The 26135-nt window shown below is 38.7% G+C and overlaps 1 protein-coding gene across 3 annotated transcripts in view; it reads left to right on the forward strand.

Moving 5' to 3' along the window:
- Nucleotides 1-23158, forward strand: part of PLGRKT (plasminogen receptor, C-terminal lysine transmembrane protein) — a 267718-nt gene extending 244560 nt beyond the window's left edge. For all 3 annotated transcript variants that reach the window (XM_011937318.1, XM_011937316.1, XM_011937317.1), the window contains exons 4-6: nt 18926-19056; nt 19625-19734; nt 22763-23158. In XM_011937318.1, the coding sequence (XP_011792708.1) occupies nt 18926-19056; nt 19625-19734; nt 22763-22884 (363 nt within the window). In that variant the 3' untranslated portion in view covers nt 22885-23158. The remainder of the gene's footprint in view (nt 1-18925; nt 19057-19624; nt 19735-22762) is intronic.
- The last annotated feature ends 2977 nt before the right edge of the window (nt 23159-26135 follow it).

Consider the following 26135-nt stretch of genomic DNA (forward strand, 5'->3'; position numbering starts at 1 on the left):
CAGTCCTGTTCCCCTCTCTTCCTTACAGGGCCATTTAAAATGCAAATCTGATCATGTCACTGTTCTGTTTCAGTCACTTTGTGGCTCCCCATGAAGTCTAATATCTTTAGCATGGCTTGCAAATTCCTCAGGTCCTGCTCTGTTTCCTCTATTACCTCAGTTGACTCTCTCCTGTTTTCTTCAGTAGCCCTTGCAAGATTTATTTCATTTCCTCAAATTCACCATGCTTACTCTTCTTTCCAGGCTTTGGCCCATGCTGTTCCCTCTGCCTGAAGTGCTCCCCACTTCTCACCCCTCGTTCCTATCTCCCTTCACCTGGCTAACTCCTATAGATCTTCAGCTTCAACATCATTTCCTCACAGAGGCCTCTCAGGACCTGTTAACTAGCTCTGGCAGCCCTGCCGTGTACTTTCATAATGCCCTGAAGTGTACCTGTCATAGCTCTGATGACCAACATTGAAATTTCTTCTTTAATACTTGTCTCCCTCTACTGGACTATAGACTTGATGAGGGCAGGTGCTGTCTTCCATCATTAGCATCCAGAGACTGCCTGAACTCCCCATGAGTGGATGGCAAGTGAGGGAATGAATAGAGAGTCTTCATGAATAGTTTATTTTCCAATGATTTATTATAGGAATAATTCTGAATATCTCTAAGAATAAAACAGGAAGTTTGTGAGGTTAATATGACTTTTTTTCAGGGTGCACATTTTCAACTGTTGAGTCTGTGACTGGGTAAACAAGCCAGGGGAGGAGTGCCTTGTGCCTGAGAGCTGGCTCAAGTATGGAGGCCCTGTCTTGGAGCAGACTCTTCCTCTCATGATATGGTCCCTCTGTGATTTGGTACAACTCAAGGATCTGCTAGGAAGGTATGTCAGTTAAATTTAGTCTGTTGTTTTTTCTTTATGTATTTTTTTTTTTTTTTTGAGACAGAGTCTCACTCTGTCACCCAGACTGGAGTGTAGTGGCACGATCTCGGCTCACTGCCTCCTGGGTTCAAGTGATTCTCCTGCCTCAGCGTCCCGAGTAGCTGGGATTACAGGCACCTGCCACCAGGCCCGGCTAATTTTTTGTATTTTTAGTAGAGACGGGGTTTCACCGTGTTGGTCAGGCTGGTCTCGAACTCCTGACTTCAGGTGATCCACCCCCCCGGCCTCCCAAAGTGCTGGGATTACAGGCGTGAGCCACCGCGCCCGGCTATGTATTTTTTAAAACTACAATTCTTGGCCATGTTTCTAGACCAACTTCCAAACAATACAGTCCTACTACACGGAGGAAACAAGTGAAGAACATGCTCACCCTCTCAGCACAGTCCCATTTCCTCCCAAGAGATGACCCCTTTAAAGCGTGTTTCAGATCTTCTCTGCATTTATAGCCTCAGGTAGTTATTTATAGCAGTGTGAAAAAGAAATAATATATCCCCATTTTATGTAACTTTCTCATGGCCACACATCTGCACATTTGTAAATGCAAACTTTGCCTGGACATCCAGGCATTTCCATACATCCTCTGAAACTGAGATGGAGGTTCCCAAAGCTCAATTCTTGACTTCTGTGCACCCACAGGCTCAACATCATGTGGGAGCTGTACCTTGGCTCCTTTTAGTCCCAGCTGGAGCTGGAGCAGCTGGGATGCAGGGCACCATGTCCCAAGGCTGCACAGAGCAGTGGGGCACTGGGCCTGGCCCATGAAACCATTTTTCCCTCCTAGGCTCCTGGGTCTGTAATGGGAGGGGCTGCCATGAACATCTCTGAAATGCACTGCAGACATTTTCCCCATTATCTTGGCTGTTAACATTTGGCTCCAAACTCCCAGTACCAATTTTCTGTATTAGTCTGTTTTCACACTGTTACTAGGTAATTTAAAAAAGAAAGCGCTTTAATTAACACACAGTTCTGCATGGCTGGGGAGGCCTCAGGAAACTCATAATCATGGCAGAAAGTGAAGAAGAAACAAGGCACATCTTTCATGGTGGCAGGAAAGACAGAGAGAGGGGGAAATGCCACACTCTTAAACCATCAGATTTTGTGAGAACTCACTCACTATCATGAGAACAGCATGGGGGAACCACCACCCATGATCCAGTCACTTCCTACCAGGTCCCTCCCTCTACACATAGGGATTATAATTTGAGATGAGATTTGGGTGGGGACATGGAGCCAAACCACATCAAGGGATGAGTCATTCAATCCAAAATACTTATTTTGCATCTATTATGTGCAAGGCACTGTTCTAGGCACCAAGGTTATGGCAAGTGAACAGAAAAGAAAAAGATACTTTGCCCTCATGGAGCTTACATTTTAGAAGTGGGAAAAAGATAAAATAAAATTTAAAAGTGAATTATATAGTATATCTGAAGGTAAAAGTTCAGTAAAACAGGGAAGGAAAAGGGTGTACAGGGGATGAGGCACTTGCAGTTTTAAAAAGTAGAATCAGTGAAGCCCTCACTGAGAAAATGATATTTGATAATACTAATATCCAAATCATAGGATTGTGATTTATGATTAAATGAGAATTAAATGAGTTAATAGAATAGTATCTGACACATAGTAAGTACAATACAGGATAAATATTAGCTATTATTTTTTTCTTTTTTCTTTTTTGAGACACAGTCTTGCTGTTTCACCCAGGCTGGAGTGCAGTGGCGTGATCTCAGCTCACTGCAAGCTCCATCTCCTGGGTTCATGCCATTCTCCTGCCTCAGCCTCTCAAGTAGCTGGGACTACAGGTGCTCGCCACCACGCCTGGCTAATTTTTTTGTATTTTTAGTAGAGACGGGGTTTCGCCATATTAGCCAGGATGGTCTTGATCTCCTGACCTCATGATCTGCCCACCTTGGCCTCCCAAAGTGCTGGGATTACAGGCGTAATTACACTGCGCCCGGCCTATTCTTTTTGTTTTAAATTGTTCATCCACAGCAAGAATATATCAAAATTTATTTAATCATTCTCTTACTGGTAGACATTTAATTGGTCCCCAGTTTTGTTCAATTACAAATACTGCTTATATTGAACAGTCTTGTATTTATGTATTTCTTTGATCAAATACATAAATATTTTAGTAGATAACTTCCTGGACATGAAATCATGGGGGAGAAAAGCATGAAGATTTTCTATCAGACAGATACTGTCACATTGTCCTTAAAACTGCTGTACTCTTCTTCTGCTTTCTCCAAAACAGTGCATGAGTGCACTCTCACCAACAAAGGATAGTATCAATTTTTATCTATATGAGACTTAAAAATGAGATGTTTGTTGTTTAGATTTTATTTTTCTACTACAAATGAAGTTGAACATTTTTCATAATTTATTTTTTATTTGTATTTATTCTTCAGTGAAATGCCCTTTTTCTATTGGGTTAACTTTATTGGTTTGTAGATTCTCTTTACTATTATTTGTTAAATCATATATATAAATATGATAGGCTAAAAGTATGAGGTTATATTTATGTATTTGTGTACACACACACACACACACACACATACACACATCCACTCCCATGTGGCTGTTGAACACTGGAAATGTGACTAGCACCTCTGAGAAACTAAATTGTTAAATTTTCTTTTCTTGTATATTTTCCCCTCCAAGGAAATCTTACAATGAGCTTGTAAAGTTCACTAAAGTAATTTCTGATCAGATTCTGATCAGTATTTCTTCCTGGGTGTTATATTTACAATATTGTGAATAACTATTAATGGATTTTGGCATATAGAAAATTTGTAATGTTTGTGTGTTGATTATATATTCAACCATTCTGCTGATTCTGATTAGAATCTTGTTGATTCTAATAGTTTGTTCAGTTTATTTTCTTGAATTTTAAAGCTAGGTAATCATTATCCAGTTGTATTTATTTCTATTTTTACTGTACTGTGGTTAAAAAATATGGCCTGTATGATTTCAACATTGATGAATTTATTGGAATGTTTTATTGTGGCCTAATACAATGTTCCCTAAATATTTATAAAGAATTTAAAAATATTTATTGGCTATACATATATGCACATATTAAGCTTTTTGATTTAATTGCTCAATCTTTAATATTCCTACATTTTTCCAATTTGACCTGTATATTTCTGAAAGAGATGGTTAAATCCTACCATTATTATTTATAATTTGTAAAATTTTTTTTGTATTCCCAACAGTTTTGCTTCATATCATTTAATGTTTTGTCTGATTTATAAAAAGTTCTCAACTGTTCTATCTTCTTCATTAATTATATGTGCCTTTTATCACTGTTAAAGTGTACAGCTCAATTAATTTACACAGACTGAATATATTCCTTAAGTTTCATCCCAGCCCCTTGCAGTCACTAACCCCACTTAAGGATAGCCACGATCCTGACTTCCAATAGCGCAGGCTAGTTTTTTAAATCTACTTTTGATCTTTTTACTTCTGGTTTATCCTTTTTTGTGTCTAGCTTCTTTTGTTCAACATTAGGATTATGAGATTCATTCATATTGTGTGCCGTGTTATCATACCTTCTGTTGGACTCCCTTAGCAGGAGCTGAAACTGCAAGCCAGATAGAGAAAACATGCTGGCACATGAGGGGCATGTACATCTCAGAGTACGGAAGGAAGGTTCTCATCGCATGGGCTGCGTTCTTTTCTTCTGTCCTGCATTACCTCTGTTATCTCCTGTTCCAGGTGTTCTCTTTATGCACCTTGATCCTTATCTATTATGCTGTTGGTTTCCCTCAAATGTCTGGTAGCCCTTGGTTGCCTTTTCAAATGTATGATGAAGAACCAGGTTGACTATCTTGAGGAGCTGGCATGGATTTTCTCTGCAGTCTGTGGGCCTTTTGGAATGTGCAACATATGCCAACACAAGAGCTTCCCTTTAGGGTGGATGAGCAAGAAGGAGGCTGAAAAACCCCACAATTGCCAGAGAACAAAGGTTGACTCTAGGACGAAGCATGATGTCATACTCAGGCCTCAGTGGTACTGCCTTCTATTTTTTCTTTCTTCCTTGTCTGCTATCGAAGTGCAGAATTGCCTCGATATCAGCTCTTCTCTTTCGGACCCATCCCCTAGAATAAAAGCTTCCCCCAAGAGATTTGCCACTTTGGAGAAAATCTGGCTGGGGACAAACACTGCCACCTCTGTATGTATTGGAAGGGAGGGGCACCATTTGTTGTTACGTGGGTAGTTATTGAATTATTTCCAAGCTTGGAGTTTCTCTTATTTCCAAGCTTGGAGTTTCTCTGGCATTCTTATAGGCAGAATGGTCCTCCCTGGAGTCTGCTTTAGGTTGTAGTTTCTTCTACAGAAACTCCTATAGGTTTTACCATCATTCTGATCCCATCTGCTTTCTCTCTTTCAGAAATTTCTCAACATTTCTGGCTTGTAGATGCCACCCTTTCTTGCTTTCCAGCCCCATTATGGAGTTATTCTTTTAAAAAATATTGTTAGCTTATTTTTATATAAATACAAAGAAAAAAATGAATAGTCTGTTATGTCACTACCCAGTAATCCCTGCTTATATTTTTCCTTTTTAATATGATTTTTTATTATAATGAGAGAACTCATAAATAAAAAAATTATATAATACATTTATATGGAAAGAAGAAAAGATTACCATAGTTCTGTTGTTTCAAAACAGCCATATTTAGTGGTTCTGTTTTTTTCCTCTGTGCTTTTTTTGTTGTTGTTTACTTGTACTCTCTAAAAGAATTTTATATTATGCTTTTTGCACTTGACCCTGTATCTAAGCACTTTCCAGTACTGTGGCTAGCTGTCATAATGTAGGAACGTCATTGTAACAGTTGCAGGACATTTTATTGTATTTCATTACCTCCTTATCCACTGCCCTGCAGTTGGACAGGGAAACAGATCTCTAACTTCTCAGGCCTGAATACAGATTCATTCTGAAATGAAGGCTTAAGGGATTTTATTTCTTTATAATAAGTATAAATTTTAGAATAGTTAATATGTGTACATGAATCAAAATTCTAAAAGAACAACAAGGTATATATTGAAAACTTCCTCTTATCCCTGTCCCCAGCCACCTGGTTCACCTCCTCAGATTCATCCATTATTAGTTTCTTGAATAGTCTTTCAAAGATAGTCTACACATAGTTAGGCATATTGGAATATGAACATATGTATGTATGTGTGTATGTACATACAGAAATGACAAAAAGTAGCTTACTATACCCTTGTCTATACCTTGCTTTTTCCACTTAACAATACCTTACAGAATTTTCCACATCAGGACATATGGCTGCATAGGAATGATGATGATGATGATGATGATAGGGAGGAAAAGGAGAAAAACAGTTTCTACTGAGTGCTAATTCTGCTGGAAAGTGGAATTACTAGATCAAAGAGTAGGTGCATTTTAAATTTTAATAGTTGTTTCCAAATTCAGCCACAGGGTTGTACTACTTTTATATGCTATTCTCATTAATAATGAAGTCTCAAAACCCCAGAGGTAGTTACTATTATTACCCATATTTTACAGATAAGGAAACAGAGAGATTAAGGGACCTACCCATGGACACAGAGCTAATAAGTGGTGGTGGCTGAATGCAAATACAGACAGTCTGGTTGCAGGGCCCAGACGTGGCCCCTTCACTACACCTCTCCCTTATGCTGCCTTGTGCAAACATCACCACCCTCTATCTCCGGAACATTTCCATCTTAACCAAATGAAACCTTGTACCCATTAAACACAAACTCCCCACTCTCCACTCCCTCCAGTCCCTGGCAACCACCATTCTCCTTTCTGTCTCTCTCTATTAATTTGGCTACTCTAGGTATAAGTGGAATTATATAATTTATTCTTTTGTGATTGTTTGTTTCACTGAGCAAAACGTCTCCAAAGTTCATCCATGTGGTTGTATGCATCAGAATTTCCTTCCTTTTTATGGCTGAATAGTATCCTATTGTGTGTATATGCACATTTTGTTTACAGAGTCATCCGTTGATATGCAGTTGGGTTGCTTCTACCTTTTGGCTGTTGTGAATAATGCTACTATGAATGGAGGTGTACAAACGTCTGTCCAAGTCCCTACTTTCACTGCTTTTGGGTGCAGACCCAGAAGTGGAATTGCTGGATTACATGTTAGTTCTATGTTTAATTGTTTTAGGAATCACCGTACCATTTTCCACAGCAACTGCATCATTTTACATTCCTGCCAGCAATGCAAAAGGGTTCCAGTTTCTTCACATCCTCACCAACAGCGGTTATTTTCTGTTTTGTTGTTTGTTTGTTTGCTTTATTTTGGATAATAGCCATCCTCTTTGGTGGGAAGTGGCAACTTTTTGATTTTTAGTGTATAAAGTGTGTCCATATTTTCCTTTATTTTCCCTGCCTTCCTTGAAAATATCTTTGCCTCTCGAAGGTTATAAAAGCAGTTTCAAAATTTTACATGTATTTATCATTTCATTTGGTACATTTAGGGCTTTGATTTATCCGGAATTCATTTTCTGTTTTATCTGATATTGGGGACACTAATTGTCTTCCTCTGGACTGAAAACCAGTGATGCCTGCATTGTTCCTGGAAGCTCATGCATTTTCCTTTCCACCATCCTGTCATTTCTGTGGCTCCTCCCCACCTCCCCCATACATACCTGGGGCCCATACTGAACCACTATTGTTTTCAACACTTCATATCTTAGCTTGCATGTCAATACTATCAAATTAGGCTTTCAGTTTCAGCAAAAGAAGTCAGTGTGACTAAACAACTCATAATGTAAAATGTATGTCTTTTCTTATTAAGGAAAAACATTCAAGAGGACCAGAAAAGTTTTATAGTAGAGAATTGTAATTACATTTATATTTATGCTTCTGAATTTGACCTCTCATTCCCTATCTGTGGCTATTCAGTTTGGATTTTTATTTAGCATTACTTTGAAGTTGGGGAGTGGTGAGTGTCTACAGGGATTAAATAGCAACAAATCTAAGATTTGTTGGTTGTAACTGGGTCAAGCTGACCTTTCTGTAGAAATCTTAGATTTATACAAATCAGAACATAATAGCATGTAAAAATAATGACTTTTTTTCAGTTTCAGGAATTAATGGTTATTTTCTAAAATAATGAGATGTTATGTTATTTTTGCAATCATATGGGAATATGAATGTTGGAAGTATTATTTTCCAGAAATGGATAACTAAATAACGAATACTTTCCATAATCTACTTTTGTTTTTATATTGAAATCGGGCTTAAATGAGAAATTTCTAACTTAAAGTCTTGCCTAAAATTATTTAGCATTGGAAATAACCTGCCCCATGAGTCCTGAAGCTCAAGCAGTTTGGGGACCTTGCCCACAATCACATGATAGAGCTAGAATTTGAACTCAATTTCATGTGACGCTAAAGTGTGTGTTCTTTCCATAAGCAAACAGGTGTGGAGAAGTGAGCATGTGTGGCCTCAGTGAGGCTTGAAGGCTGAGGTCCAGGGAAAGCCTGGCAGGACATGAGGCTAGAGAGTTAAGTTGGGATGGGATTTGTAAAGGCCATGTCTTGCCTAGGAGCTAAAGAACCACTGAACGTTTTTAAGCAGGAAAGTAACACCAGATCATTTTTGAGAGAGGAATCTGGCAGTAGTATAAACAGTAGATTAGACGAGGAGGAAACCAAGAACAGAAAACACAATTTAGTGATCACCTCAGTGGTTCTATTGATGGGTAATGATGGTCTGAACTGGAGTAGGGACTGCAGATAGGAGACTTGGTTCAAGAGTTACTCAGAGACATTATAATAAGATTTGACTCTCCGTTTCCCAGTGGAGATCCCAAAGGACAGTTAGAAATATAAGCCTACGACCAAGAACAGTTCTAAGGTAGAGATTTGAATTTAGAAGTCATCAGCATGAAGTGGTGGTTAGAGCCCAGAAGGTGATGTATTATCAGGAACTGAGAAGACCAAAAGGATGTGTATGAGAAGGACATTCTGGGGGAAAGTGAACAAATATGGGATTTGAAGAGGGACCCCCTCTGGAGAAGGCTCTAGTGCCTGGCTGTTCTTAGGAGGTGCCTTTTCCCTTTGTATTCCAGTTATGGGAGGGGAGCAAGATTTGCCCTTTTAGAAGAACTTCTTTAGCTTCCTGTTCTGTCCCCACCTTAAGCACAGACAATTCTTTTTTTTTTTTCTTTTTTGAAACAGGGCCTCACTCTGGTCACCCAGGCTGTGTCACTGCAGCCTCGACATCCGAGGCTCAAGTGGTCTTCCCACCTCACCCTCCCAAGTAGCCAAGACTACAGGTGTGTGCCACCATGCCCAGCTAATTTTTATTTTTCCTAGAGACAGAGTCTCACTATGTTGCCCAGGCTAGCCTCGAACCTATGGGCTTAAGCTGTCCTCCTGCCTCAGCCAGCCAAAGTGCTGGAATTATAGGCATGAACCACTGTGCTCGGCCTAATTTTCTTACAGAGACAAAAGCTAGACCTGATCTCTCCCAGGGCTCTTGGTTCAGAGCCCCAGACCCACATTTGTGCAGCAGAGTAGAGAAGGCCATTGCTCAAGAAATGTTGAGAAAGTTGAGTTTATAGAATGTGGTCATTATTTGGATGTCATGGTTTCTCCCAGTTAGTTCTCTGAGGAATTAGATAAGCAAGGAAGAGGAGGTCACAGGGACCATGGAAGGCTTAATTTCAGAGAGTTGTGGTCACTGAAATCACACACTACAGTGGATAGGGGCATAAAATCCTGGTGAGAAATTGGAGGCAGTGAGTGTATAGGCTCTTTCAAAGAAATTTAAATAGAATAATTTGGGTCAGTCTGTACCCCAGATCAACTTAGAGCTCATTATATGTGTCTTTTTAAAATTCTTGCACTAATTATTTAGAAAGGTGAAGGATTTTGAGATGGCAGTCACATACACTGTCCATTCCACCCCAATTTTCCATATTAACATGATTATTACAAATAGACGGCAAAGGTTGGCTCTGGAGCAGGCAGGCCTGGGTTGAATTCCAGATCTGTCACTAAATAACTGTGACCACAGGGAAAATCACTCAAATTCTGATCCCTAGTTTCCTCAATTGTAAACTGAGATAATACCTTCAGTGGCAGGTAATACTAATTGGATTCCATTCCAACTCCCTAATAGCATGCCTGCCTATACAACAGAGGCTAGAAAGCCAAAGAGAAAATTTCCAGACTCCCTCGCAGCTGGGTTTTACATCTGACCTGGTTCTGCCAAGTAGGCACCCCTGAAGGAGACTTGGGAGGTGGAAGTGGCAGTGAAAAGCTTTGAGACAACATTAGCTCTTCTTGTAGCACGGTAGCGGAGGTGACTGGTATTTTGGAAGTGGTGGAGGTGACGTTTCAGTATTTAGTCCTGAGTACCTGTGGCAGGAGGCAGTAACTATGGAGTTCCCCTAAGAGAATCCCACGTTCTGGTTGAACGTTTCTCCAGAATGACTGCATCGTTCCTGATGATGTAGAATGCAAACTTAATTCCATGCTCCCCAGAAATTCTGTAGCTGCCAGGTACCCTGCAATCAATCTTGTTCTGTTTAAACTACTGTTTAGGATGGATTCCATTTTCTGCAACTCACAGACTAACCTCATAGGGTTTGGGGGAAGGCTCGGCATATTGGAATATGAATATATGTAACTTGCATATACTGTGCACATGGTGAGCCACATTATTATTTTTATTAGTGCATCACCTGTTGTAATAAAATCAAGCATCCTGCAATTTCTTAAGAATTTGCTTTGGGAGACCGAGGTGGGCAGATCACGAGATCAAGAGATCGAGACCATCCTGGCCAACATGGTGAAACCCCGTCTCTACTAAAAATACAAAAATTAGCTGGGCGCGATGGTGCGTGCCTATAGTCCCAGCTACTCGGAGGCTGAGGCAAGAGAATCGCTTGAACCCAGGAGGCGGAAATTGCAGTGAGCCGAGATTGCGCCACTGCACTCCAGCCTGGGAGACAGAGCGAGACTCCATCTCAAACAAACAAACAAAACAAAGAAAAATAATTTTCTGATAATTGTTTTTTGTAGCACATCTTGGTTCCAAGATTCTTGGGTATCCTAATTATTATAGAGTATCCTAATTATTATAGGGTATCCTAATTATTATAGATATCCTAAGTATTGTAGAATAGAGGTCTTTTGTGCGCTATTGGGAATGACATAGTGAAATATTAACTATCAAACTATGAAATATGTACTCTTTAAAATGAGGAAATACAGGATAAATGAAAACACCCTTATTGTTTTTACTCAATAGACAGTCTGGAATTGTCTTCAACTTCAATTAACAGTGCTAATAACTTACCAGACACTGTTAGGAGCTGTGACTTTCAAGGATTTTAGATAATGGTTGAGAAGTCCGTTATCACGCTGCTGATAAAGACATACCTGAGACTGGGAAGAAAAAGAGGTTTAACTGGATTTACAGTTCCACATGACTGGGGAGGCCTCAGAATCATGGCAGGAGACAAAAGGCACTTCTTTCATGGTGGTGGCAAGAGAAAATGAGGAAGAAGCAAAAGCGGAATCCCCTGATAAACCCATCAGATCTCGTGAGAGTTATCTACGGTCATGAGAATAGCACGGGAAAAACTGGCCCCCATGATTCAGTTACTTCCGCCTGGTTCCCTCCGCAACACGTGAGGATTGTGGGAGATAAAATTCAGGTTGAGATTTGGATGGGGACACAGCCACACCATATCAGAAGTGGATGGTCATTTGTTGTTTCTTTCCTAGGTTCTATCAGCTGCTCAACTTATTGGCATCTTCTGATCTTTTTAGAAAAAGTCTAAATATTTATTTTGGAATCTACCTCTTAATATGGCATTTGGCCTAAAACACAGGATTTTTGCTAAACTGAAATTCTCATTTTTACATATGGCAACCTTATTGTTTATAATAAGATGTTACATCTATAAGTAAGAACGGAAGTAATTATGTTGTAATCTTTATTGGAAGATATATAGTAAGATGCTGTTACCACAGCTTTTAAGCCTCTGAATAATACTACAATTTGGTTTGTATTCAATTATTTTTTATAAGTTATTGATAAAGGGGGACTTTTTTTCTTAAGGCAAAAAGAACTTCAAATTGCTACTTATTTCCTCACTGAGATTCTTCCTAGACTGGACATTAAACATTTAACTTATCTGTAGAGCAAGTTAAGGTTAAATGCCACTTGCCACAACTTTCATTATGGCTGCTTTGTTTTAACAATGTTAGTTTATGTTTTATTTTTACCTGAAACATCGATTTTCTTTTGGTTTAGAAGGTATTAATCATGTTTCTATTAATTTAACAAAGGCATAGATAAATATAAAATATTCTCATTTTGGATAAAAACAAAACAAAAAACAGGTCTACATGACCTCTTTTGTGGCAGAACATGTAGAGTAACTTTTTGGCATTGCCCAATTAAGCAAATAAAAACAAAACTTTTCTATCATGTGAATTTATTGTGCATAAATTAAAATGTCATTGGAAACCAAAACACAGTAGTAAACTGATTTGTTTCCCAGAGTTGGCCTAATTATTTCTCAAAAATAGGGAAGACTCCAATAAATACAAAATTAAAACTGCAGTAAGAATAATTCATAGGATAATGCATTATACAATGTTTTGTGTGTCCAAATGAAATTTAATAACTTTATTATTGTCTTAAGGGGAAAATTATATTAAATAGTCTGTGGACCTTTACATAATTGCCCCTTTGGAAACTCAACAGATTGACAAATTACTGAGGTCAGTAATTTTATGGCTGTTCTTAATATTTTTTAAACAAAGAAATTGAAGAATGAAAATACACAGGAAAGAGCTGATGTAACAGTTTTATGAATGTGTTTAGAATGTGGTTCCTCCTATGTACAATTATTTCTAATATGCTAGCTTCCTTTTATATTTTTTATTTTTATTTTTTATTATACTTTAAATTCTGGGATATATGTGCAGAATGTGCAGGTTTGTTACATAGGTATACATGTGCCATGGTGGTTTGCTGCACCCATCAACATGTTACCTACATTAGGTATTTCTCCTAATCCTATCCCTCCCCTAGCCCCCCAGCCCCTGACAGGCCCTGGTGTGTGATGTTCCCCTGTCCATGTATTCTCATTGTTCAACTCCCATGTATGAGTGAGAACATGCGGTGTTTGGTTTTCTGTTCCTGTGTTAGTTTGCTGAGAATGATGGTTTCCAGCTTCATCCATGTCCCTGCAAAGGATATGAACTCATCCTTTTTTTAATGGCTGCACAGTATTCCATTGTGTATATGTGGCACATTTTCTTTAGCCAATCTATCATTGATGGGCATTTGGGTTGGTTTCAAATCTTTGCTATTGTGAACAGTGCTGCAATAAACATATGTGTGCATGTGTCTTTATAGTAATTTATAATCCTTTGGGTATATACCCAGTAATGGGATTGCTGGTTCGAGATTTTTGAGGAATCACTACACTGTCTTCCACAATGGTTGAACTAGTCTACACTCCTACCAACAGTGTAAACGCATTCCTATTTCTCCACATCCTCTCCAGCATGTTGTTTCCTGACTTTTTAATGGTTGCCATTCTAACTGGCGTGAGATGGTATCTCACTGTGGTTTGGATTTGCATTTCTCTAATGACCAGTGATGATGAGCATTTTTTCATATGTTTGTTGGCTGCATAAATGTCTTCTTTTGAGAAGTGTCTATTCGCCCACTTTTTGGTGGAGTTCTTTTTTTCTTGTAAATTTAAGTTCTTTGTAAATTCTGGATGTTAGCCCTTTGTCAGATGGTTAGAATGCAAAATTTTTCTCCCATTCTGTAGGTTGCCTGTTCACTCTGATGACAGTTTCTTTTGCTGTGCAGAACCTCTTTAGTTTAATTGGATCCCATTTGTCAATTTTGACTTTTGTTGCCATTGCTTTTGGTGTTTCAGTCATGAAGTCTTTGCCCATACCTGTGTTGTGAATGGTATTGCATAGGTTTTCTTCTAGGGTTTTTATGGTTTTAGGTCTTACGTTTAAGTCTTTAATCCATCTTGAGTGAATTTTTGCATAAGGTGTAAGGAAGGGCCGCCGTCTTTAGGTTTTCCTAGTGTAGAATAATATTCAGTGAGGAGGGATCATTTGCCTTCTTTTTCCATTTGGGTGCCTTTTATTTCTTTCTCTTGCCTGATTGCTCTGGGTAGGACTTCCAATACTAAATTGAATAGGAGTGGTGAGAGTGGACATCCTTGTTTTGTTCTAGTTTTCAAGGGGAATGCTTCCAGCTTTTTCCCATTCAGTGATGTTGGCTGTGGGTTTGTCATAAGATGGCTCTTATTATTTTGAGATATGTTCCTTCAATGCCTAGTTTGTGGAGGGTCTTATGTGCTCTCTTTAAAATTAATTGTGGTTCTCTAATTGTTAAACTAGCATCAGATAAGCCTGTAAAATTCTCAGAGTGTGAAGTTATAATCAGGAACATTTTGATTTCAAATTATTCTGTAAAGCAGTATCAAAAAGTCCAGAGATAAGAAAATTATTATTATAAAAGGTCTACATTTCTTTTAAAATAGGATAAAAATTTTGTATTTAGGATTTGAGTAAACAACCACTAAGAGAACTTGCTGTACATGTTCTGTTTTGCTTTTATTTGTTGTTTTTAGTGTGAGTAATTGAGAAGGAAGGTTGAAAATGAATGTACACATAGTTAAAGGATGCCAATTCTTGGTAAATTGATAATTGCATTAATTCATTTATCCCTTTATGGCTATTGAAAAATTTGGTAGTCTAGTTTATTAATTTGACTTTTAAGATGTATACAGATATAGACCTATGACTTTAAACATAATATTATGAAATATAGGGTAGTTAATAACATTTTAATTGATAATTAACATTACAGATAAAAATATCTTTCATTAGAATGTTTTGCTCCTGGAGAGAGTCTGCATGGAATTTTTTCTCACTCTAGGCTCATAGTTTATCACAGGTAAATCTTGCTGGTTTTTATAATTTATCTATGAAAGATGGACATGATTGCCTTCATTCTTAACAGTAAGGGAGCAGACTCAGGATATAATATTTGTTCATAACTAGTTTTTAAAATATACTTAAATTTGAGACTAGTTTTAGATTGATAGAAAAGGCATATAGAATTCCCGAATACCCTACATTCATTGTGCCTTGCTGTTAACATCTGACCATTACCATGGCACATTTGCCACAACTAAGAAGCTAACACTGATCCATTACTATTCAATACATCCCACATTCAGATTTCATTTATTTGTCTCTAATGTTCTTTTTCTATCCCAGAATCTCATCCAGGATGCCACGTTACATTTAGTCTTCTTGTCTCTTTAGCTTCTTCATCCCTCACCCTGCCTTTCATACTGTTCTCATTGGAAGCAAGTAACTAAGCAAAGCCCAAGATCAAGAGGTGGGAGTTAAGCTCCACTTCTTTGAAGAGGGAGGAGGAGTATCTACGTAAATGAGCTGGGATTCTTCTGTACAGGATATTTGTCTCTTCTCCATTTATATTAGTATAGACTCATGGATATTTATTTTATACTTTAGGTTATAATCCAATACTATGTTATTTATTTTGCTGATAAAATTGTTCCAGCTTTGGACATTAGTAGCTCTTTCAGATTGACCCCCGTGTCCCTTTGACATACTCCATCATCATTATTATTATTTTAGTATCTCTTGACTTTCTGGCACTATAAGATGCTGTAGGCTCCTCTTATACATTTCTTGCCCCAGTCCTAGGCCAACTATTTCTCCAAGGAGCCCTGGTTTATTTATTTATTTTTTTGGGGGGGGAGTATAAATCATATCTGGGTGTTTCTGGGTGTTAGGTATGCTTGTTTGCAAGAGGTTATTGCCTCTATTCCCTGTCAGTGGACAGAGCTGAGAAAACGTATGTACTTACACTAAGCCATGAATGCCTAATCCATGCATGCATATAGATATGCATATCTATAATTTCATCTTTGTCTATCTCTATATCAAGCACTAAGCATGAGTTCGTACCAATGTCATTGGCTCTAATCCAGTACCACATGGTTCATTCTAGTCTTTTCCTCTTGCTTGTTTGTTATCTCCCTGTTTAATAATAATAAACCTGACTTCCACCATCTGCTGTCAATTTACTTGTTGCTCATCTCCAGTAGACATGTAAAGTGGTTTCAGAATTGTTAATCTGTAACTTGTGAGAGACAGTTTTACTCACTAGAGTACAGTGTTTATGTATAGTTCTTTCTGTCTTTAGTTTTACAGTTTTTAGTCAAAATACCATTTTCCAAAGTTAGATCAGTTATTTTCCCCCAACCCTTCAGTGAGATTGTGCCATACATTTGTAGTACAGTCAGATTATTTTGTCACAGTCCACATTCCATCTTGTGCATCCCTTGCACTTTTGGCTGATTTGTAAAATTTGTATGCACTAAGGTTCACGCTGTGCTGTAAAGTTTTATGAGTTTTGACATATGCAGAGTGTCATGTATCCACCACCATAGTACCATACAGATTAACTCCACCACCCTGAAAGCCCTCTGCTCACAATCTTTTGAGAGTTCCCAGTTGATATCTTTCAGACTGATATCTCACGTTGATCTTTCGTGGGAAAAAAGCATAAGCTATGAGTCTTTCATTTCTGGTGATGGTTCTCAGTCCTGGCAGCACACAAGAACTATCTGGAAACCTTTAGAAAATACTGATGCCTGATTTTACCTCCAGATCCTGACTTAATTGATCCCACCTGGTTTAGTTGGTCTGGGGTGTAGGTCTGGGTACTAGAACTTTGAAAAGCTCCCCAGATGCTCATGGTGTGCAGCAAAAGTTTAGAACCACTCTGGACTCCTCTATTTCTTGTTTACTGCCTTTTGATAAAAACACAAATAATTAATTGCTGCATTTACATCACTTTGGGGGATATGATGAATCAGTATGTAAGTTTTGTAAATAAGTAATGTAGCAAGGATGAATTTCACACACTAAATAATCTTGTGCAAAAACACATCTGTTTTTTATTGCTAATTGAACTCAAAATGAACCTCAACTTCTCTTGGTGACAGCAAATTTAATTTTGACAAGTCAAAGTTACTCAGTTACTTGTAGTTTAAAACTCTGTTCTTTGGGAGAAAATAGTTGAATTCAGCTTTCCTCCTCCCCTTCTCCGTTCATCGTTTCCCTGGTATGACCTAGGCTTGGGTGTAGGTGATCTCTTGTGGCACCAGCATCAGGGAAGGCACATCTAGCCAGATGCATTTGGGGATCCCCAGACAGAGAATTATGGCCCTGCTTCCTGTGGAGAATGTTGGGAGGGAGCAGATACTGCAGAGCAGAAATGGTTTCAGAGCAGACCTCACAGAGAGCATGCCTAAGAGAGGCCACTTGCGTCTCCCTCAGCGGCCCAGGGTTGTGAAGAAAGTCTGCAAGGTTGTCACCTCAGCTGGAGAGGGGCAGAGAAGGTGGCTGCAGATTGAGAGCCGGTAGCCTACTGGAGTCCAAAACCTTGGGCCGGAGACCCCACAACAGACACTTGGGAGTGAATGTAAGCCAGTGGCTGAGCGGGGAAGGCCACTGGATCCCAGAGGATCAGCAGCACCTGAGAGTATGGGGATGATGGTTATGCCAGCCTAGAACACGGCCTCATGCCCTTAGGGAACATCATGTGGTGCTGTCCAGGTTGATCGAACAGAAAACAGCAGAAAAGCACTCTCGGGTGCTGCTGATCCTCTGGGATCCAGTGGCCTTCCCCACCCAGCCACTGGCTTATGTTCACTCCCAAAGTGTCTGTTATGGGGTCCCCTGGCTCTAGGTTTTGGACTCTTTGGTAGTCCCCCTGCTCTCGATCCATAGCTACCTTCTGTGCCCCTCTTCAGCTGACTGACGTGAGAACCTTGCAGACTTTCTTCACAACCCTGGGCCGCTGAGGGAGACGCAAGTGGCCTCTCTTAGGTGTGCTCTCTGCAAGGTCTGCCCTGAAACCATTTCTGCTCTGCTGTAGCTGCTCCCTTCCAGAATTATCTACAGGAAGCAAGGCCACAAGTCTTCTCTGTTTAGGGATTCCCAAACCCAACTGACGCTTCCTTCGTATCTTCTGGGGATTTAACTTCCCAAATAGGCCAAGGAGCCAAGCCCCATCTTTACATTTAAACTATCATTTGCCCCTCCCAGCTACTCCCCTCAGTAGAAAGAGGACATGGAGGGAAAACTAAATCACCTTCCTCTCCTCTTCCTTGCATCATGAACTCCCTGTGTACTGCCCTCTAGCTTGGCTAATGACATGTGGTGCCAAGATTTTAGAATTAAAACAACAACAACGCCAACAACACTTTTCTCTGTCAAGAATATAACTCTCTTCAAATAATGGGCTTGGGTTTACAGACAATTGCTTCTCCTGAGTATTTTCTAAAAATCCATTTAGAAATTCAGTCTCCTGTGTTCTGAGCCATCTGCCTTCTGTTCAAAGCGGTGAAAGGCACTGAACAAAGTGGTGAAGAACTTGAGGTGAGAAAAATGTGGCAAAGAAAAATCTCTATAGATGTCTCAAAACAACACCCATCTACTATCATATTGTGGTGTGATATGGACCAAAAAAATACCCCAAATAAATTTCAATTTGGAGTGGATTTGGAAGGCAGATTTCCATGCAAGTGGAAATAAAGGCCAGTAAGATGTATCTACATTTAAAGACCCATAGATCTTTCCACACATGCAATAGGAAAAGCTGGACATTTATTTGAGGCTTGGCTAAAGCTCCAGACCACAGGCAGTCAAGACCTCAGGGTGTAAAAATGGAATATTGATATTTATTCTGTATTTATTCCAGGAAGATTTCACTGCCAAGGTGACAGTTGGTGAGAGCTGTCCAAAGGAACTTTAGTCAAAGTCTGTTGAGATTTTTTTTGAAAAAACATGAATTAAAGCAATTGAAGAATGAATCTGCTGGAAAAACAGATTACTAACTATTTGTTCAGATTCCAAAGATGAGTAACTTTACTTTGTCTTTTGTTTTGTCCTCAGCTGGAAAGGCAGCTCATCATGCAGAGTGAAATGAGAGAAAGACAAATGGCTATGCAGATCGCGTGGTCTCGGGAATTCCTCAAATATTTTGGAACTTTTTTTGGCTTTGCAGCCATCTCTTTAACAGCTGGGTATGTTTGCTATTTAATATTTTCTTCAATCATTTACTTCTTTTTGTCTTTTCCATTACCATTTTATTATGAAGTTGGCCAGAATAAGACTTTGGTCCAAATAGTGTATGTAAGCAAAGTAACCTATTAACCTTAGTTCTTGGGGGTAACTCTGTGAAAGCAAGGCAGTAACAGTTAATTTAGTTTCCTAGGTTGCTTCTGTCTTTTTCTCTACTTTATTAGTTAGAGATCGAGCACCAACTTGACAGCAAGAAGACCTCTATATGTTTATCTCCAGAATCCCTTAGTGGTAGATACCAATCCTTATCCATTTTAAAAACAAGGAACCTGAGCTTCAAAGTCAAATAAAGATGAACAAGTCACAGACCTCGCCCTTGAGAACTGCAAAATCTGGTTAGGGATATTGGGTAAGAAAATCCTATTTCCATAGAATTATCAAATGTATTAAGTAACTTCTGAAGGAAAAGGCATTCTTCCAAAAAGCAGTTATTTTTTTTCCTTTAAGTATACAGGTATGTATTTACAGATTAGTTTTTGATATTGGTTCTTTTTTTAATTCTTGAAATAGAGCGATTAAAAGAAAGAAGCCAGCCTTCCTGGTCCCAATTATTCCATTAAGCTTTATCCTCACCTACCAGTATGACTTGGGCTATGGAACCCTTTTAGAAAGAATGAAAGGTAAGTCTTTGATAAACTAGAGTTTCTATTTGCTGATTTATTTTCCAGTTTAAGGATCCCTGCCTTAGGAACCTTTGACTTACAAAGATTCTGACAAGACTCTCTCTTTGAACCTCCAATGACCAACATTTCTGTTCCCTCTCACACAGTGATGTGCTGGAGCCAGCTTACACCAGCTCACAAGAACCAATCACTACATTTTCAGGGATTGTGTAAGCCGGTTGTTAAACATAGTCATTTAAGGTATTAAAACTTATATAAACTTGCAATAAATAAATTACAGCAAATAAATAATATTAAATTGTGTTTAAAACAAAGGTAATAAACAGAACTCAACTGTTTCTAAATATTTGCTGTTATCCATACTCTGATTATTTATAGCTATTGTATCTATATGATAGAAATGCAGATATAATACACAGACAAAACAAAATACAGCTACCGTCCAGTTTCAGTGACATCCCATTGATAGTCTGAAGTTGGTCTTGGTGGGAGTATTTACACAATGGAAATCTGTGGTTGCCACATCAAGGCTTGACTTCTTATTTTATTGATTGTCTAGACCAGGGGTTGAAAAATTATGGCCTGAGGCTGGCCACCTGTTTTCAAAAATAAAGTTTTATTGGAACACATCCATGCTCATTCATTCATGTATTGTCTGTGACTGCCTTCCCATTACCATGACAGAGCCATCATTGAAACAGAAACATATGAGCCCACAAGCCTGTAATATTTACTGTCTGGCCCTTTAAGACAGTTTGCCAACCTATGGTCTAGATTTTAAAAATTGATGAAGAAAATGCTAATAATGCAGATTAAGCTTAAAAGTGTGCTTTGTCTGTAACTATTCCATTGTAAATAGCATAAAAGTTGGTGAAATATTCTTCTAATATTGAAAAACTATTATCCAGTTCAGCAAATAAGTTTTTACATCATTCTCAAATAAATGAAGTTCCAACATTTGTCTTCAATAAAACAACTCATTGTTTCACTTTTGTCCTACTCATTAGTGTGAATGAAAACACCAACCGTCATCCATTATACTCTCTCATCTACTGCAACATAGGCTGGCCAAGGATTCAAGCATTCCATAAAAATCAGTGAAAGCATTTGTGAGAATCAATTTGCTATGTGGAATTTTATGTACATTTTATTATGATACATATTTTTATGTATAATGAACATGTATAACATGTAAATTAGCATATATATTATAAATTTATATACATTTTATTTTCAGAGAACTGGTTGGTAAATATTCACCTGCACACTGCTGCTGTCACATAATCCTGATTTTTATTGCCCTGGAATTTGACACAGCTGGCACAGAAATTTAATAGGAAATATTTGTGGGAATTTCCTGTTTAAAAAAAATTTGAATTCATCAGAAAACTTATCACATTAGAAAATGTAGATTATAGTTTTTTTCCATGTTAATAGTGATGACTCTAAAATATATAATCCCTATTCGACTGAGTTTATTATCAGCCATTCTGTAAACACATGATGAGAATTTACTGACAGAAAGAAAGGCTCTCTCACATGGAAAACATCTAGTCTGTCATCAATGGCCAACCTAATTATATGTAATTTTATCATGATTTTTACTTGCTATTTGAGACAGAGGTAAAAAAAAGAAGATATCTGCAGACGATTGAAATGCTCTCATAATTTGAAAACTATGGTCTGTTTTGTTGGGTTTGGAGTACAATTAATAGCGTGTTAAAAGAAGGCCAGGTGCAGTGGCTCACACCTGTAATCCCAGCACTTTGGGAGGCCAAGGCGGGCAAATCACTTGAGTTTGAGACTAGCCTGTCCAACATGGTGAAATCCTGTCTCTATGAAAAGTACAAAATTAGTCAGTGTATACTGCCTGTAGTCCCAGCTGCTCAGGAGGCTGAGGCACAAGAATCGCTTGAACTGAGGAGACAGAGGCTGCAGTGAGCTGAGATTGCACCACTGTACTCCAGCCTGGGCGACAGAGTTAGACTCTGTCTCAATAAAATAAAATAGTGTGTTAAAAGAGGAGTACTCACAGAAAGTGTCACTTTTTTTTTTTTTTTTTTTTTTTTTTGAGGCGGAGTCTCGCTCCGTCCCCCAGACCGGAGTGCAGTGGCCGGATCTCAGCTCACTGCAAGCTCCGCCTCCCTGGTTTGCGCCATTCTCCTGCCTCAGCCTCCCGAGTAGCTGGGACTACAGGCGCCCGCTACCGCGCCCGGCTAGTTTTTTGTATTTTTTAGTAGAGACGGGGTTTCACCATGTTAGCCAGGATGGTCTCGATCTCCTGACCTCGTGATCCGCCCGTCTCGGCCTCCCAAAGTGCTGGGATTACAGGCTTGAGCCACCGCGCCCGGCCAGAAAGTGTCACCTTTTAATCCCAATGGAGGCTTATGAAATGTAAACATGTACTGTAATACAATTTTTAAAAATGTGCTAAGTAGTCTTCAACAATAAAACCTGGCAGATGTCACTGGGCCCAAGAAATTACTGCATTGTATAGCTCTTTGAAAGGGGAATTGTTTATAAAGATGTGTGTATCTGTATATTTGTATGTATACAGACTAAAGAACATTTAATATTATTTTGAGTGTTTATAAGTAATGTCAGGTTGAAGATTAGCTTTTCTGAAAAATTAGAATTTGTAGTAAACTTTACTTTCTCTCTTGTCACTTATGTTAAAGGACAATGGGAAAGACTATATATGTGGTTTCTCTACCCAAATCCCTCCAAACAGAATTAATACTAATCCTGACTTTGGTTCAAGGGAAAAAATTACTTATCTTGATGTTCTTTCTCTTCTACATGTCAAAAAAATCTGTACCTCCTGATTTATTTATGAGTTGTCAAAATTCATCACTGTGTTTCCTCTGGGAAGTATATTACTTCTCCTGAGGAAAATGTTTAAGTGTGAAATTGGGAACATGGCGCATACGCTGTTAGAGCCTGTCAAGGAATATAGCAATCAGGCTTTGTCACAAATTGCTGATGACCCCTTTGTCACCTTGTGTATTTCTGTACTTTATTTAAGGTGAAGCTGAGGACATACTGGAAACAGAAAAGAGTAAATTGCAGCTGCCAAAAGGAATGATCACTTTTGAAAGCATTGAAAAAGCCAGAAAGGAACAGAGTATATTCTTCATAGACAAATGAAATCCTGTTTAGCAATCAAATCTCAAAGCACAGAATTGTTGACTTGAATCATGGTTTTTACAATTTTTTAAATGCTCAAGATTTTGATATTATAGATTTTATTTTAAAATATTAAAATGCAAGATGAGTTTTGAGCTATTTTAAAATAAAATTTATAACATTCAACACAAAATCATGGGGGTGCTCTAAATAACGTTCAGATTTCCTCTCTCTGTGTGCATTACCAATATCTAAGTGTAAAATTAATAAATTGTTTTGAATTCCTGGAAGCAAATGCCCAGCTGCTCTCACTTCTCTGTCACACATACTTTCCATACCACATTCCATTTCCACAGATGCTTCTGTATTTTGGATTTGTCAATTGTGTCCTGCCCCTACATGACAGAAAACAGTATTGTTTGACTAACATATATACTGCATTTACTATGACTGGCGCTATTCTGAGTGTTTTGTACAAATTCTTGTAATCATCCCAATAATTTTATGAAGCAGGAATCATTTTATAAATGTGGAAACTGAAGCACAGATAAGCAGCTTGAACAAAGGCAGAAGCATGCAAGCCAAATCCAAGAAGTTGCTGCGGGTCATCCAGTTTGGCTGGGCCAAAGCCATACTTGGCCAGAGCTTGGATTTGAGCAAGTGTGGCTCCAGTGGCTGTACTCTAAAAGGCCTTGACAAGGCCTTAACTGATGCTTAACCTGCAAAGAAAAGCTATAAAAGGGAAAAGGTAACAACATTCAAATAGTGACTCAGGGCATAGTTCCTAGAGAGGTGGAAACAAGAGAGAGGTAGATTTGGATGACTGCCTTTTTATTTAGACTCACTGGGAAAACACCTCATAAAATACTCCTCTATGTAAGTATTCCTTCAGATGCAAACTCTACGTATAATATGCTTATTCCAAAGAGATTTATTGATACTACTATGTGCCAGGCACTGTTGTAGACACTAGAGCTACATCAGTGAATAAGTAGACAATGTCCTGTATCCTGGGCAGGGGAATATGTTCTAGTGAGGGGTGGGAGAATTGGGGAGGGCAACAAATTAACATGGAGAAAAACAAGATCATTTCTAATCATGACAGATGCTTCACTGGAAATGAAACAGAGTGATTGGGTTAATGAGGTGGTGCTACTTTAGATCGGGGCTGCAGACACTGCCTTTCTGCAGAGGTGACATTTGAACTGAGACATGGCATGGCCAAATAATCGAAAGAAGCCCAGGAAGAATAATAGGAGAGTAAATATTAAGGTAGGAACAAGCTTGAATGTAACGTGGTCCCTGCCTTCAAGGAGCTGACAACATACTAATGTGTTTTGTTACAATTTTAGTTTTAGAGAACCTTGAGCCAAGTCTTGAAGGATGCATAGAAGTTCTCCATGAATGTAAATGTTTGAAGAGGAAGGGTGCCCCAGGCAGGAGAAGCAGCTTGAACAAAGGCAAAGGTAGGACCATGCAAGCCAAATCCAAGGAGTTGCTGCAGGTCATTCAATTTGGCTGCAGCAAGGGGTTCCTCATGCGGGGGACTTTTTCAGAAATGATCCTGGTGGAGACACAGTTCAATTCCTGAAGGGCCTTGAATGTAACAGCAAGGAGTTTGGATTCTTTCCTGAGGGTGATAGCAGTGAAAGAATGCAAAATGGGATTTTTACTCAGATTAGTAGATTAGAAGGGAAAGATGCCAGATCTCAAGTAATGAGGAGCTGTAATGATCCACCTGAGTGCTGACCAGCAGCATGAATTAAGGCTACAGCCTTGCGAATAGACTCAAGATTATGAAAATAGAGAACAGCGGCACCAGGAAACCAGTCTGAGGTCACAGAGTGGGAGAAGTTGTTTTCCCTGCATTTTTAGTCTGTGTGGATTATCTAAAGCCCCTAGAGAACATGCGAAAGAAGTACTGGGAGGAACACTGGTGGACTCGTGAATGCCTAAGACCTAGTGCTGGTTGTAGGTCACACCAGAATCTGGAATTGTATTTCTTTCCCCATAATTCAATCATGCTATTCAAATGTTCCTGTCATAGTCTAGCCAGGGCTCGCCAAGAATAGTTTGAGGCCTCTGCAAGGGCTGATCGGCTCAAGACTTTATATGGGATTTTCGTTGCTGGCAACATAGCCAGGCCCTGGGCCCCCTTAAGAACACCAGGCTGTTTAATTATATTGGCTTCTTCCTCTGGCACTGACACTGAGTTTAATAATTCTACCTCAATAGAGGCCCTGCTGAGAAACATACACACGCACTTACACTCATACTTTTGTTTGCTCCCAATTGTATAGAGAGGCAGAAATCAAAGTGGAGCTATTAAAAATGACCATGCAGCACAAGTATGTTGTAACATTTTTCAGTGTTGTAACTGCTGATTATCCAAAGCTTTTCCTCTCATTATTACAGTGTCCGTTGGTTGAAAGGAAAAACATTTCTGCTGTGATGCTCCTGAGCTATTTCTTCATTTATGTTAATTAAATATTTGTTTATACTTATGATTAAGCCCTAATTACCAACTAGACATCTGATGTTTCCAAATACTGAAACTTATATGGTCTTCTATAAGTAGCTAGCTTATAATTTTCACAAACTTTTGTGATATTACAAGAAGAATGAGGAAATAAATGAGAAAGTATATTAGGAGAAGGATAAGAAACAGGTTTCATTATGAACAAAGATTTAGAGATTAAAATAATGACAACCTCACTCAATCTCTTTGTCAATTATTAGGAGCAAAGTTGGAGGAAAGCTTATCTACACTCCGTGTGGTTCTTTTCTTCCCAAGACACTCTTGGCTCAGCCAAGGCAATGCAGAAGCTGCCAAGTATATGTAGAGTCTGTCATAGTTAAGGGATATAAGTATGGATCCAGAGATTCTCTGCAACAGAAAGACTGTTCTTGACAATCACTGCATAATAGTAAACATGCAGTCTATGACATTGCTGTACCTAAGTGTTCTGAATGTTTCATATTCACATTTACATTAGAGAATTGTTACCTCAGTTAAAAATAATATATCAGGATCTAAAATTTACAAATAAATTAAATTTATATGGTGTTCAACCAATCTGAATTTGTGTTTATGGGTAATGTTGAAGGTTCATTTGCAGTGTGGTACTCATTGCACTTTGGAAAGGCTGTGAGAAAGTTCCCATAAGCCAAAGTAGTTTTAATGACAAATAGTGAAGTTATGATCAAGGATTTTAAAGATGAAGGGAAGACCCTTAGAAATAGTCCAGTCTAAGGTCCTCACCTTACGCTTG

Source organism: Colobus angolensis, unplaced genomic scaffold (genome assembly GCF_000951035.1).
Source record: "Colobus angolensis palliatus isolate OR3802 unplaced genomic scaffold, Cang.pa_1.0 Scaffold162, whole genome shotgun sequence".
NCBI classification, from domain to species: domain Eukaryota; kingdom Metazoa; phylum Chordata; class Mammalia; order Primates; family Cercopithecidae; genus Colobus; species Colobus angolensis.